Here is a 17159-nt window from a genome sequence, read left to right as displayed (position 1 = left end):
AAAAAATACTGCAAAAATTTGATTTATCTAATGTATGGCTGTAAATTATTCCGAAGTAATGGTGAATTATGTTTTAGTTACCAGAAGATACTTTGTATCATGCGTTAAATTAGTATTCTAAATGTAAAAATATAAAACTGAACATGCAACCTAGAAACAGATTTAGGAAAACGCACACACACTCATATATACGTGTGTGTGTGTGTGTGCGTGTGTGTGTGTGTGTGTGTGTGTGTGTGTGGGTGTGTGTGTGCGCGCGCGCGCGCCCGTGACAGGCGCTGATACGCTGGACACTTTTTTACCAATCGATCCTTGGGTAAGCATTAACACAGTATCAATATAACTATCCATTTCGGACAACACTGATGGTTCTGGGGTTGCTACTAGACTGATCCAAAAGATTACTAGCAGCCTAGTAGTTGAACTGCCATTCTTTATGCCCTCTAGCAAAAAAGGGCCAAGGAGGACAGCCCTTGGAATGGGGCGTTAAGCATTTTATTGATGTGTAAATATGAATATATCCATTGTCGAGGTTGCTCTCGGAATTCTGTGACTTATCTGCAGTTTCTTGCATTGTGCAATTTATAGTTACGCATGACATAAGCAGGCCTCTCAACAGCCACTGATTTTCAGAAACATCCACAATTTTGACTCAAATTATGTTTCTGTTACTCTTAATCCATCCTAAAACAGGTGACTTTTGGAGAAAAGGTGGTGTATTACACTTAATAAATAATGACAATAATTAGAGTTATAGACATTTAACTTCAAAAATACATATTAATTTGCATTATCTTATTCTCTCAACATTTCAAGTTAACAGTACTTAATATTTAAAAAAAATGTCCCTGATTGTCATTGACGCTGTTAAGATCTACCCCCAATTCATCTGAGAGCCAGGCACATAAGCAATCGTCACAACCTTGAGACACGACTTCTATTAATTTTCATAAATTGAATCATCCTTTACAACTTTGCAGTCATTCATCTGAATTATGAATTAATTATGCGTCTTTGCTTTGAGCAATTTATTTAGCGTATTTACAAGTTAAAATTATAAAAATATATATAATAAAGTGATGTACTATTTGCAGATTTACAGTTTATGACATACATTACAACCGTCTTTAATGTGTTCACACCTGTGCTTTGCTGTGTATTCGTATTGGGATCTTTGCATTTGTCATTGAAGAAGCATAACTTAATGAAATCACGAAAAACTGTCCAAACAGATTATCATAACTTGTCTCAGGCAGATATTAAATAAAAGTCTTGCATAATGTGGACACGCACTAAGCACCAGTGCTTCTAGTTGGTATTCTGAACACCTGATACACGAAGTGTAAAAGTAAAGCAAAGCACCTTGATGACATGCTACACGCTAATTAAAGTGTATGAACTTATTCGTTTGTATGTGGTGTGGGGGGTGGTGGCAGAGAAATAAAGGAAGCAATGTCAAATGAAACTAAAACATGCAGTATTCTAAAGCTCTGTCATTAACAGGAAACAGTCAAAAAGGGCAAATGAACCTGACAAAAGGAATCCCGGAAAATCCTCTGTTTTTCAGTTTCATCTTCTGTTCTGTAAAGATATGAACGTCCTAAAGGCATGTTTCAATCGCATTTCTTCATTAGAGTACACAGCCTCACGTTATCTGTGAAATAATCTGGGCATCTATTTAAAGAGTGATGCAAAAAAGGTCTGTCAGTACGTCACACCACCTAGAAATGTGACGTCAAGCACCATATGACGACATTCTCTGTCCACGAATGACAATCAGGCGATACATATGTGTTCTGCGAATTACAGTTTTCTGTTTGACAGTAATCACTGTTCTTTTCTTCCAGCAACCCGGATTATTGTGTGCTAAAGAATCTCATAATCCATAACTGAAGCTTTAACAGAAGGCTAAGAAGATGTCACTGGAATTGCAAGTCCATGCACATTTGTTATGACTTCGTGTGCCTTGCTTACCGGACTTGAAGGTTTTCTTTCTTTTTTTGGAATCATAAATTAGGACGAAAAGAAAGATAGAACAGTTTACGAAATGCTATAACAGACAATAACAAAAACATGTTTAAAAATGCTGCTAAAATGTCACTAGGCTACAAACAATTTTACGTAGGAAGTAGAAATATGGTAGAGCAAAATGCATATCCTCCGATAAAACAATGTCAGCACAGTTGGAACTTTTCAACTTTTCTTTTAAAATAAAGGTCAGATAATTACTGCATTTATTAGTTAACTGTACACTCCAAATATATCCTAACAATGTAGAAATAAAAAGTTAGATATTTCTACATAACAACCAGACCAATCTAATAGCAAAGACAATTGGATTTGCTCATTTGAGTTGTATTGTATTACAGAAATCCAGCAAACGGTATAGTTAAAAAAGGACACGAGTTGAGAATGACACTTACTAAACATCAGTATTATCATAATCATTGCCTATATTGACATACGGACAGCAGCAGCCTACTTTGCTTGATGTTGCTGCCATTTAATCGAAAACCTGACTTAAAGCGATCACCTACCTTTCATGAATAGAGTCCATAACTCACCAATCACTTCCAGCTATGTTTTAGTTTGTTAGTTTTTCATTGCCCTATATTTTATTTTGTCTTAATCACAACTATCAAATATACTCCACAAAAGATTAATAAACGCATTCGACTGTATACCTTGCCCCTGCATTAGTTTTTGGATTAGTATGCATCCAAACAGAACATGTTATCCATATTTACAGAGATAAGACCCATTTAATACAATATAACATGATTCTGCAGTTCATTTTGTAAGTACAGCATCAAAACACATCTCATTCTGCCATAAAGTAATGTTATCTTAGACCGGGATACTATTTACAGGCTCCAAGCTAGGAGCATGCAGGTTCAGGTTTCATAGCTATGTCCTGCTAGCTGTTTTCGACTTCTCTACACCTCCTATGTACAAAATGGACCTGTGTAACTCCCCGATGCTGAACTCTGTGATGGTTATTTCACGTTAGGAATTAGTACTGGTGCAGTTTCTGAATGCGGTCTTTTCCCCTTTCCTGGTTTATGTCACCGTAGTGATGGTAAATACATGTGGGGTGTAGGAGGGCCTGTTTCCCCGATTTTCAAGGACACCCCTGGTTTTTGGTTCAAAATGTTGCTCTGTCCTTCCAACCCCTCCTAAAACAAGCGATTTGGGGAGAAAAGTTGACGGATTGCCCTCAAAACATAATGACAATAATTACAGTTATACACTTCTTTTACTTCAGAAAAAGTATGTTAATTCACATCCTCTCATTCTGACAGCTTTACAAATTAATAGTACTAATATTTTTACTAAGTGACCCGGATTATTTCTGGAGGTAACAGCTGACAGCTTTGTATCCTGATGTCATGGCATATGCAAGATCAACTATGACTTTACAGTATTAGTCCCACGGTTTTCCGGGCTGCTATATGGGTATATTCGGAACTAACGATTTCACAAAACGATTGGAGTAGGAACATTGAACCTGCAGGAAACAACATCTGGCATCTCAGATGTTTAAAGAAAGACAGAAAATACACAATAATATTATCACTGGTCTACATGCCGCTGAAATTCTTTCACTACTATTTAAGATTTCAGACTCCAAACACTTCACTATGCTTCAAAACACCACACACTTAGCTTATCAAATCTTTCTAGAGTTTAATTTTCTTTATGGATATATCGGGGTTCTGGAAAAAAGGCTAATTGGAAGAGGTACGTGAATTAACTGAAAAGGCAAAGTATGCACTGGAAGTGTCTTCAAATTACTACTTATGGTTGACAACACTGTAAATTTTATATTAAATCAGTGATGTAGAAAATACATTTACCAACTCAAGAACTAAGTAACCAAAGGGCAAAATTAACTAACTTTCTGTATAAAATACTTCTATCAGAAATTAATTTAAACCTGCAGATAATTTAGGTGACTTAGATGGCAAATGGTCTGGTTTAACTCAAATGCAATTCATTTCAGAAATGTGATTTAATATCATAAATAAGATTATTTCAGCCAATTTAACATGTGGTGATATTCTCTAACTAGAGTAAAAGGCTGGAGTAACAGCATCAGCTGCTGGAAATGTGAAGTACACAAAGCAGACTAATTTCATCAAATCTTGAACTGTTATAAATTGACACTGGTATGATATTAAGTTATATATGTTATTGTGTTTTAAAGGAAAATTAACTTACATGATGAAAAAAAACAGTGAATATGTATAAGTCAGATATAGCTATTAAATTAGCAAGAATGATAGTGTTAAAATAAGGTTTATTCTTAGAAACTATTAAGGGTTTTTCCTTTAATGAACATAGTGAGACAGAGAATCATTTAAAAAAGCACACCATGAGATAAATCTGATCTTGTCAGCTGTTCTTTCCAACAGGTCTGTTGGATCAGTAAGATAATGTTTGCTGTACTATTTTTGAAATTATTTGCTTTAATCTTTTGCATCTGTATAATTATCATTAATAACCTGCTGTACTTAGATTGTTGATGGATATGACCTAGATAGATTGATTCTGTACCTACATTTTTGGAGCTTTTCTCCCCAGGACTCCATTGAAAACGGGTTCATTTTGGCCCAATGGACTATCCTGGTAAACCAACTGCAATAAATAAATAAATAAATAAATAAATATAATAAGGTAAAGAAATCTAAAATATTATTTCAATACTAAAGCTGATCAAATTATAGTCAATGTTTTGAGAGAGTTGGAGCTCTGAGTGTGTATAAACCGTTCCAATACTATTCCACACAAGTAATTCTTTGTATGTGATAGAGCTATGAATTTCAATAAATCACACAGAAAGCAATAAACAAGACTCTCAGTGTAATCATAACAATATAGCACTCAGCATGAACTGTCACACTTTGACACATATTTACACACAATGTATGTCAAACTCTCTGTGTTTAAAATATATACATAGTTCTAGTTACTTCTCCAAAGTAACAGAAAAAAATGCATCAAACCCCAAAACTCATGTACCTTCATGTTCACCTTGTTGAATCCCCTGGTTAATATGAATAAATAACTAAACTAGACATTTCTGCAAATGTAACCATCAGCAGCAAGTGATAAAAGCTGAATACCCTGGTGAATATGAATAAATAACTAAACTAGACATTCCTACAAACATAGCCATCAACAGCAAGTGATAAAAATAAACAATAACTGATTTGCTGAATAAAAAAGTGTTAACAAAAGTTGCATAGCAGGTTGCAACTCTGTTTTCTAATGTCTTCGTCATATACCTTCTGAGGTAAAACAAGAGCAAACCACAAGCCACAGATAAACATAAAACAGTTAACGGGCAATTAAAAAACAGTCAATAAGCAGCAAGAAACAATAAGTAATTAAGCAATTAAACACTGATAAAATATTGATTTTTAATTGTCCACTAACCATGGTAATAGGAAACAAGAGCTGTAGCCTGCTATGTAACTTGGATTACAACTGTTTTATTCAGCAAACAGTCATTATTTATTCCTGCACAAGTGTTCAGATTTTGGGTTCAGGCACCTAGGCAGCAAGACATTTCCCTGTGGTATATTTGGCTAGGGACACATGGCTGAAGTAACATTCAGCTGCAGAGAAATATGGCTGTTTGCAAATTCCCTGTGGACAAAGAGAAGCACACATTGCCATATTCACAGCTTTAATAACCAAATGCATGGAGGCAGAAGAGGTAATGAGTGTTGTGCTCAGTGTACACTACATACTTATGTAACTGCAACATGTGCTACAGCATGGTGGAAATCCTGCAGGCTAATGTAGTCACATTTATGCTCCAGTATGTGTTTTAGGTAATGTTCCCTAGACACTGTGAAGGGGGTAGTGGTCCACACACTCGAATTATAAAGGCACTGCCCATTGTGCACTGCATTTTTACTGACACTTACATGCCCTCTGGCCAGCCTGCTGCTGATGGCTGCCATATTGTCTGCTGTCTCATGTTGCCTTGGGGACCATGGACATTGTTTTCCCCTTATGCATTTGGTTATTGAAGTTGTGGATATGACAACAAATTCTTCTCTTTGCCCACAGGGAATTTGCAAACAGACATATTTCTCTGCAGCTGAATGTTACTTCAGCCATATGTCCTCAGTCAAATGTACCAGAGGGACATGTCTCGCTGCCTAGGCACCTGAACCCTCAGATTTCATATGGTATTTCATTATGTCACCCTATAACTGGGTCCTGAATATAAACCACAGCCTCAAGTGCTGATCGCAGTTTTGAGTTTATCTGCAGTTTGCTTCTGTGAATCCTAGCTGGAAAACTCAGGAGACCTGTATTAATGTTTGTGCCTGTTCTAAAATAATTTGGGAAATCCTTGACTTTACCTTTCTCTAATATTTGGGTGCACGATCAAAACTCAGAAAAAAATATTTCTACTGAATGCAAAAAATGCATTTCAAAACTTTTCCAGTGGCTTGTAGAATGCATCTGAGGACCTGATTGCTTTGCCCACCCCACCCCCCACTTGTGTGAGCAAGGAATCCTCTCACTCCAGCTAAAAGCAAAAAAAAACTCTAACCAGCAATCATCTAAAAATAGACTGCAGCCACAGAAACCTTGTTGTTGCCGCTTGTGTAGTAGCCACTGAGGACCTGATCGCTTTGGGTCCCCCTCCCCATTGTGTGACCAAGGAATCCTCTCACTCCAGCTAAAAGAAAAGAAAACTAACCAGCAATCATCCACAAATAGACTGCAGTCCCAGGTTTAACTCCAGGAACCTTGTAGTTGCCACTTGTGTAGTGTAGGTGCCAGCTTTTGTGACTACTGTTATGCTTTGCTAAAATCTGTTACAGTCAGCAAGAGTGCATACCCCAGGGGCAACAGCTGCAAACCTTCTTCCTCTTAGCCCACCTCCATCCCTTTCATCCATTTCACTGTTGATAATTTGTTGCATGTTAAGGTATTTAGCCCCTCTCAGTAGTCATAGCCTTCAGTCCCTCCTCCTCAATACTTGTTCTTCACTAAACACCAAACAGAGGTGCAAATTTTCCAGCTGCTTTTATCTTTAGCTACATTGTGTGCAGAAAACAATGAGCAAAGGGGAATAAAAATATAAAAGAGAATAAAATCTGCCATTGCTGACTAGTAAGCACATACAACATGTACCTGTGGTGTACTCCTACACATAGTTTTATTTGCTCTAATTGCAGCTGAAGGCCCTCCAGGTGTAGCATCTCTACTAAGTGTCCCTGGACTAGCTGATAGTTTTTTTAGCGAAGTTCTATCTGGAAGGCGTTGCTCACCTTCCACCCCCATTCCCTCCCACCCCCCATGTCATTACCTTTATACCTATCCACACCCCCTCACCTCCTCCCAAATCCCCTCCCCTCTACTTCCTGTTCTCATAATACCTCCCTTCTTTGCTCCTCCCCACACTTACCTGCTATCCACTGTCAAAGACTACTATACCTTACTCCCACACCTTCTTCTCATCCTCTGTTTTGCATCCCATAAAGTGACATCTCTTACATCTGAAATTATACTCTTACCTTCTATACTCCTTATACTCTATCACCTCACCTCCTATCACTCACAATTACCTACTCCCTATTCCCATCCCTCAAACACCACTCTTAACTCAAGTACTACACCACAACCCTATCTACTAATGTGTCCCTCCATCCTTCCCCCCACCACTCCCATTCCTAAAATAAAAATATCTCCCCCCTCCCCTTTAAAACAAAAAAAAAAAAAAAAAAACAAAGTCTACTTACTCAAATTAAAACCCCATTACAAACCTCTTACTTCTATCTGGTGACATTCATCCTAACCCAGGCCCTACAGACACTACTCTGAACAATAGCCTCCCTGTATCTAAACCTGCCAACCCCTCCAACCCACAAAACAAGTACAATTCTGCTCTATCAACATCAGAAGCCTTGTAAATAAAGTTCAAGAACTCCATACTTGGATAGCTAACTATACTCCTGACATAGTTACTCTAACTGAAACATGGTTAAAACCACACCATCTGGACAGTGAAATCATCCCTCCTGGCTATAATATCCTTCGATTAGATCAACCTAAAAGAAAAGGAGGAGGAGTCTCCATACTCTACTCCAATTGTCTCTCCCATATCAGTCCCACACTAGACTTACCCTCCTTTTCGCCAGCTGTACTCCTACTGACCAACTTCAAACTTAACAGTTTCAACACCATAACTGTCACAACAATCTATATTCCCCCTGGTGATAATATTAACCTACTTGAGAACATCCTATCTCACCTCTCACATACCATCCACAATGAAATAATTATACTGGGAGATGTAAATATTGATTGGCTTACAATACAAGCTCCCATCACTACTTCCTGTATAAACCTACATGGGTTTGAGCAGCTAATCGCAACCCCAACCTACATTAATAAATCTCAACTACCTAGCTGTCTTCTTGACTGGATATTGGTCTCCCACCCTTAAATCTGTCATAACTCCCAAACCCTTCCAAATGCCCTCAGCGACCACTGTCCTGTAACAGTTACCAGACATACTCCCCACCTTACCAAACCTAACAAATGTATTATCACCCGCTCACTTTCTCATTTCTGTCCTAACTCCTTTATTCACCAACTCTCCAAAATTAACTGGTCTTACCTCACCACTCTTCCTTTAGATGAAGCTGTCCACTCCTTCTCCTTCAAAACTACATTCCTAAACATTCTTAACTCCCTTGCTCCTCTTCGCACAATTAGAATCAAATCTAATACTGCTCCCTGGCTCACTAAATATACCAGAACCCTCATGAAAGACCGGAATAGGATTTGGAAAATGTGGACTAAAACTAGGACCCCTTCTCTTCTTCAGAAATGTAAAGAACTCAGAAATAAAATAAATCATCCATTATGACAAAATAAACTTCTATGCCAATCCTCCCTCTACTCTTAAATCAGACCCAAAGAAATTCCGGAGTACTATTAAACAGACTCTGCATCCAGGAAACCCTTCCTCTCCTAACCCACATCCTAATGCAACACCTGAAGACATAGCCAACAATTATTTTATAAACTCAATAACCTCCATAATAAATTCTATCCCCCTGGAAACAACACTAGCATACACCCACAAACTCTCTACCTCTTCCAAACCCTCCTAACTCCTTCTGTCTAAAAGCAGTAGTATCAACTAACTATATAAAGTCATTACTCTCTAAACTTAAACTTTGCTCCCCATCTGTTGACAGGCTACCCTCTTACTTCCTGCAGATTGCCTCTGAACCTCTTGCCTATCCTGTATCCATCTTAATCAACCAATCTATTTCTGAATCCTATGTCCCCACTGTATGGAAGAATTTCTTTACTCTACCTATTCACAAAGGGGGCAACTCCTCAGATATATCCAACTTCAGACCAATTACCATACTCTTTCCACTCTCAAAATCCTAGAGAAATGCATTCACAAGCAGGTAATGAATTACCTTCACCAGGAAAACCTTCTCACACCCACACAGCATCATTTTCGTCCCAAGCATAATACAACTACTGCACTCATATCATTCATCAACATAGTCTCCCTAGCTCGTGATAACAATAAAGTTGCCTCATGCCTATTCCTTGACCTTTCTAAAGCCTTTGACACTGTCTCTCACCCACTCCTTTTAGATAAACTCACTAACTTACACCCCCCCCCCACTGTCTCCTGGTGCTCCAGCTATCTCTCTACCCGCCAGCAATCAGTTAAATGTCTCTCTGCACTATCCTCCCCTCTCACTGTACAAATGGGAGTCCCCCAAGGGTCCATACTTGGACCACTACTCTTTAATATTTTCACCAGCTTGCTCTACTCCTCTTGTCCCCAGTCATCTCTTGTGCAATATGCTGATGACTCAACTGGTATAATCATTGCTGACAACCCAGCTGACCTCCACTCAACTACCCAGGCATCCTTCCACACCATTGAGACTTGGCTTAGTGATAACAAACTAATACTTAATCCAAAAAAAAAAAACTAAGCTCCTACTCTTCCTCCCTAAAAACATCACCACACTCAAAAGTACATTTACCATCTTATCCTGCAACAACACTATAATCTCAGCTGAATCTAGTACTAAATTGCTAGGTGTTGCAATAGATGATCAGCTTAAGTTTGATCTCCATATTACTAACTCAGTAAAAAGAACTCATCAGAAACCTGGACATCTTTTCCGTAGCAAGAAATACTTAACTAACACTGCCCGAATAATTCTTTCCCAGGCTTTATTAATCCCAACACTCCTGTACAGCTGCCACATATTCACAAACCTAAATTCTGCACTTATTTCCAAGCTTGAAACTACCTATAATAAGATCGCCAGATTTGCAGCTAAGCAGACCTACAAGTAACACCACTGCTTAGCACTACAGCAACTAGACTGGCTAGAATTCCCTCAGCTGCTCCAACTATACCAACTAGAAATCATCCACTCTATCCTCTATCTACCCTCCTTCTGCCCCAGCCTCTCCACTGTCTTATCCAAATATTCCCCTGCTAGGACGCTACGCAGCTCAAATCAAGAATTATTAGACATCTACAAACCCAAAACCAAAATAAGCTGCCTTTCCTATAACTATAACACAGCTACATCCTGGAACCAACTCCCCTTGGAAATAAAATCCATCCAGTATAACAGAAGTTTCAAATTAGCCACAAGGAAATACCTAAAAACAAAGTGGTCTTGCCACTGTAGCCAACCACCCTGAAACCACCATCCATTCATCTATTTCACCACCTCACTCTTAATGTATCTCTAACACTGTTCTCCTGCCTCTTCTACCTCATCCCTTCCTCTGTCTCCAACCACTCTTAATTCTTACAGCCTCAAAATGACCTACCTGTCTAGTCTGTCTCCTATACTCAACCTCCCCTACATCTCCTACTAGCCATTCTTACTTTCCTTTCTTGTTTCCAAACTCCTATACAACTAGATTCGACTCACTTTAAATAAGCATCTGCCTAACTATTAACTCATTTTTCTCTAAGCAGCTTAAATAATATTGTAACTAGTCACATTTTCTTCTGCTAATTGTTTAAAACCTTGTTTGTAACAACTCATATACTTGTCTGCCAATTGTTAATACTCTGTATAATTGAATTAGCTGAGGAGCTTTTTTTTCTCTCCAGGTCTCTGCTTGTAAGATCCTATAGCTGATTGTTACTACTATGTTATTAAAATTTAATAAATTGTTTTCTAGTCCAGAGGAGCTCTTCTCCTTGGGTCTCTGCTGAAAATGAGTGAAGAGCTCAGCCAGACTAACCCGGTTAACAAATGTAAAATAAAAAATAAATAAATAAATCTCCAAAACAATGGAATAACTGGAAATGTGACCAAAAAGTTTAACATACCATCAGCTAGCACTGTGCGCTGTCTAGCTTCTCCTTTATGACTAGCCTGTGGGTGTAAAGCTCCAAATGGATACAGTTTTAACAAACATACCATTCTGAATTAATACACCTTGAATATGCCCAGCTATTATTCCTATTCAGTCTCTGATATTGACACTCCTGATTCTCTTTTCTATGCATCACAGATTGTCTTTAATTAGTTTCTATTACAAGTACTAATGATATGGTAAAGCTGCCTCTGGATACTAATTTTGATATACTCCTTTTTGGTCACTTATCAATACTGCCAATGTAATCAGTACAGAACTCTAGCACAGGTCCACTCCCCCATAAATTCAATTAAATGGTTGGGCTACTGCCATTGAACCCTACTTTGTATATTATGTATCCTTATTGTGAGGTGCCATATTGATTGTAGGAGCTAGATAGATATAAGGGGTAAATAGATCCTCTGAACACCCCCTCAGTGGCAAGATATAAGCCATATGCTGCTCTAGGCTGATGCATACCACTATGTGTATGTAGGAAGAAAACCTATATGATGGTCATGAAGCACATGGTTGTCACAGAAGACCACTGTGGATTAGACTGGTTCAATTCTAACCCTGAAAGGAAATATATATCTTCCTGACATACTTAGTTAACAGGGAAGATACCATCATTACTCAAGTGTTTTCATAGCGTGAAGGTCTCCCTTGTACTTGGAACAGTCCACCTCCTGTGATGTTTTGCATTACTTCCAGTGATAGAAATCCATCTATATAATTTGACTGCAAGTCAGTTTCTGAAAGGGGAATTTGTTTTTCTCCTTTCACAGTCCCTCAGGCAGGAAAAGGACAAATGACAAAGCAAATAAAAATAAATGGTCAGCTCTGTCACCGACAGATTGGTTCTCCATCTTCATCATAGGTACATTTAATTGTTCTGATAAGTCAGGCCAGTACATTTCTACCTAGCTTCAAAAAGACTAAAGTGAGTGATGTTACCTGTAAACTTAAGCTATAAGTGAATGCATCGTAACTGACTGGGTTCTAGGTTAAGTCAAGTAAGAATGGGTCAGTATCACCAGCATTAGTTTAATAAAATCAGTGCATGCTGAAGCACAGGGGGTAGTTTGCCCATTCAGGCAGTCTGAAAGAAGGACAGTATGTTTGTTACTGGAGATTTGGATTAAAACTACCCAAGTTTTATTTCTACTGAAAATGCGGACATGCATCTGAGTTCCTGAAGGGGAGGAAATGGTATTGGCTAAACATTCAGGGTGGGAATTTTCAAAGGACTTTGAGCATCCACTGCCAATGTTGGAAGATTTTGAGGATGTGGAAGATTTTGTAAGAATTGCCCAGGCAACCAAACTCGGCAAGCAAAAGATTTGTAAACATTATAATATCCTTCCTGCAATACAAGTTGAAGCTCCTGAAGGGACCCACTTACTGAATAAGAACTACATGCCTGGATTACCCACTACAACTGAAACATGGTTTAAGCCAGCATGAGCAACTCCAAAATTACACTCCCTGACTATAATATCAACTATAATGACTGTATAAAGGAGAAAGGTGGCAGTTTTGCTCTAATATTTTCCAACAACTACCACATTTCCCCCTACAACAAACAAATACTAAAATTCAGTTTAACAGAGCTTTTCATTACTTTCCTGAAAATAAACAAATAAATATGTTTACTGTTCTTTTCATGTTTCCTGCTGACAATACAGCTACAGTGGAAGGTATCCTACATTGGATATCCATAACCATTCCACATGAAAATGTACTAATAGGTGATGTCATTATCACTTGGTTGGACATGACCTCTAACTCCCCTATATCTAACATGAATTTATGTAGTTTCTCACAACTAATTAATAGCCCTACACATTATAGCATAATAATAAATTCCTCATTACACTGGATCCTAGTATCACACCCTAACAAATTTACCACCACAGGTGCAATGTCAGACTGTGTCAGTGACCAGCTCCCAGTCTAAGCAGCCAGGCATCTCATATATCAACTCAAATGGCTTGCTTATCAAACAACACACAACCTGCCCAATTTTAACCCAGAAATATTTATTACTGCCCTATCATCTATTAACTGGAAAACCCTAAAATCTTCCCCTTAGATGATGCTGTAAATAAATTTAATACAACTTTCTTAAATGTCCTAAATAGCCTTGCACCATCTAGAAAAAAAAAAGACTTCTTCTTCTTTTGGCTTTTTCCTGGTTAGGGGTCGCCACAGCAGATCACATCTCCACTAATGATTGGCAGTAGAGTTTTATGCTGTCGCATTGCCAGCCTGGTGCCCAACCTTCCATAGAAGGCACACACATGCACACACTCATGCCTAGGGCTAATTTAGTGTCCAATCCACCTACAGCATGTCTTTGGGATGAAACTGGAGCATGTGGAGGAAACCCACACGACCACAGGGAGGACATGCAGACGCTGCACAGAAGGCACCCCAGCCAAGGATCGAACTGGAGAACCTCTTGCTGTGAGGCAACAATGCTAATGGCTGTACCACCATGGTCACCACTCTAGAAAAAAGGAGACTAAAAAACAAATAATACAATTTGGCTAGCCAAAAAGAGTGGAATGCTAATGCAGAATAGAGAAAAAGCAAGGAAAGAATCACAAAAGTACAAAACACCACAATATCTTGAAAACTTCTGAATGTTCCGCAACCATACTAAAAAACAAATAAATGAAGACAAAAAACTATGCCATTTCAACTTTCAGAACAATAATAACTACAACTCTAAAAAATTCTGATCAGCCATTAAAGAAATCTTACACCCTGGCCCAAAATGCAACCCTAATCTCTCTACCAATAACTTACCAGTTGAAACTACAGTAGAATTCAACTCTTATTTCATAGATAGTATAGCATCACTAACCAATGATTCCCAAACATCTAATCCCAACCCTGCCCAATAGCTACATGTCACCACATCCATTTTCACCTTCAAATCTGTGCCCACATCTTATATAATACTACTTAAAATCAAACCATGCTGTGCTTCAGCTGACAACTTTCCAAGTAAATACATAAAAATAGCAGCTAATAGCATTGCCTATCCTGTCTCAGTCCTTATAAAAATGTCAATCCAGAATTCTCATGTTCCCTTTCTCTGGAAAAAAAATCATGTTATCTCTCTACACAAAGGAGGAATTTCAACAGATGTTACTAACTTCAAACCTATAACAATCTTATCCCCCTCTCCAAAATACTTCAAAAACATATTCAAAAACAATTGCTAAACTACCTTTTTTTCTGGAAGAACTCCTATCCTCTACACAACATGGCTTCTGCCCTTCCCATAGTACTAACACTGAACTTCTAACCTATATAGATACTGTCAATAAATCTAGAGATAACAGCAAACTACTCTCCTCCTTATTTCTAGACTAGTATAAAGCCTTTGACACACTTTGACACAGTTTGCCACAGCAAACTTCTACTTCAAATGTCCTCACTAGGTCTGTTTCAGCCCACCCTTCTATGGTTCAACGATTACTTGTTCAATAGGTATTGAGCAGTAAAATGGCACTCTACCCTCTGTCCATACTTCCCAGTCACCAGTGGTGTGCCACAAGGCTATATCCTTGGTCCCCTCTTCTTTAGCATTCTTACCAACACACTCCACACATCCACACAACAGGCCTCCCTAATACAATACGCAGATGATGCTACACTCATATGTACATCAAACAACCTGGCACATCTCTAAAATTTACTCAAGAACCTTTAACAGCCACTGAAACATGGCTTTGTAATTCACAGCTCATGATCACCCCCCCAAAAAAAAATACTTTTTTTCCCCAAACCCCTTGCTCATGAAAAATCAAAATTAAATATCTTCTCTCTTACCAATACAACCATTAAATTTACGTCCCATAGTAAATTATTAGGGATGATAGTAAATGACAATCTTAAATTCAACTTGAATATACAAAATTGCATAAAAAACTCACCAAAAACCAGGGATGCTTTACAGAGCCAAACCTTTTCACCAGTACAACTAAAACCTTCTCACCAATGCAATTAAAACCACATTTGCCTCTCCCTTCACTACTTTATGGCAGTCCCATCCATACTAACCTCCAGGAACCACAAAAAACTTGAACAATGCTATAATAAAGTGAATACATTTGCAGCAAATACCCCTCTCAGGACCCACCATTCTATATAGCATTAAAAAAGCTGGAATATTCAGGAACTATTCTAAGATTAACCTCCTACTATTAAGTGAGATCTTGGCAAAATTTCAAGCTCCCATAAACCCTGAGAACACTTCTGCCTATACAGAACTGTTCACAGAAATCCTATACAAGCATGTTAATAGCTGCATAGAGGTAGCTGTACCTACCAGGAAGAAGTACAGAACTAATTCAAAAAAGCCACCCTGGTGGAATCACAAAATCAGTCATCTGTATAACAGGAGGAAGAAAATCATGGCAAAAATGAGGTGCATGGCCCAGCAGGATAAAGCACATCAAACTAAACAAACTAAGCAAACAACTCAGAGGACAAATAAAATCTACCAATGCCAAATTTGAGGTAAGTTTGGCCTCCAAGGCCAAGGACAGTCACAAAGCATTCTTTAGCTAGGTCCACAACCAAAAAGGCAATACACAATTGTGTGCAGAGCTCGTTGTAAATGGAGCCACTTATACTGAGTCAGAAGATATAGCAAATCTCCTGGCTGATAAATTCAGCTCCAACTTTACTCCTCTCTCCCCTTCAACCTTCCCTCAGGAAATAGCATCAAATATAACTTACCCTACTATCACTAGGGAACAGGTCCTTAATGCTCTAAGACCAAGAACACTGCAACAATGGGCCCAGACAATAGCCAAGGATACCTTCTAAATACCATGAAACATGACCTATCAGGATCTCTGGAATTACTATTTAACTGTAGCCTTCAAACAGGCTTTGTGCCTCATGAATGGAGAAAGGCAACAGTCATCCCTCTGCACAAAGGTGGTCCATCTACAGGCCCTTGAAACTAGAGACCCATAAGTCTCACTAGTCTTATATGTAAAGCCATGGAAATAATTATTCTTGAGATGATCAACAGAGATATAGTAAACCTCCAGACACTGGACCCAATCCAGTTTGGATTTGTCAAGGGCAGATCATACCTACTCAACCTGGTGGACTTTTTTGAGAAGGTCACCAAAGCAAAGGATGAGGGCAAAATTGTTCAGACTGCCTACCTTGACATGGCCAAGGCATTTGACATAATTCCCCACTCGGGCATTGCTGACAAACTCAAGAGGTTAGGTACAAACCTGTATGTCACCTATTGGATAGCCAACTGGCTCACAGACAGGACCCGGGAAGTTAGAATTGGGGAGTCCACCTCTACAAAGAGGTCAGTCACAAGTGGAGTCCCTCAGGGATCAGTCCTTGGACCGCTCCATTTTGGCATTTACTTCTCTGAAGTCAAAGTCAATGTCAGTGGTCTCTGGCTAACTAAATTTGCAGATGATTGCAAATTAGGAGCTGTCATTGAATCTTACACTGACACAAATGTTCTCCAGGAGGGGTTGACACAGACAAACGACTGGTGTCAAAGCCACGGACTAATGCTAAATGCCAAGAAATGCACAATGGTATGCTTTGGGAAGTCATCCTTCCCTGGTAACTATCATGTTGACAACACGCCCCTTCAAGGTGACCCAGTAGTCAGAGACTTAGGGACACACATAGATAGTAATCTAGCCTTTGATCATCACGTGTCTACAGTGGTGAGGAAATCATTCTATGTTGTG

At 38.6% G+C, this 17159-nt stretch overlaps 1 protein-coding gene across 2 annotated transcripts in view; it reads right to left on the bottom strand.

Annotated features, from left to right (window-relative positions):
- Window positions 1–1013: 1013 nt before the first annotated feature.
- PAX1 (paired box 1) overlaps window positions 1014–17159 on the bottom strand; it is a 47620-nt gene continuing 31474 nt past the window's right edge. For both annotated transcript variants that reach the window (XM_044056300.1, XM_044056294.1), the window contains exon 5: window positions 1014–1994. In XM_044056300.1, coding sequence (XP_043912235.1) covers window positions 1909–1994 — 86 coding nt within the window. In that variant the 3' untranslated portion in view covers window positions 1014–1908. The remainder of the gene's footprint in view (window positions 1995–17159) is intronic.

This window comes from Protopterus annectens, chromosome 1.part2 (assembly GCF_019279795.1).
Source record: "Protopterus annectens isolate FY-2018-M chromosome 1.part2, PAN1.0, whole genome shotgun sequence".
NCBI lineage: Eukaryota > Metazoa > Chordata > Ceratodontiformes > Protopteridae > Protopterus > Protopterus annectens.
This window is presented reverse-complemented; position numbering and strand designations above follow the sequence as displayed.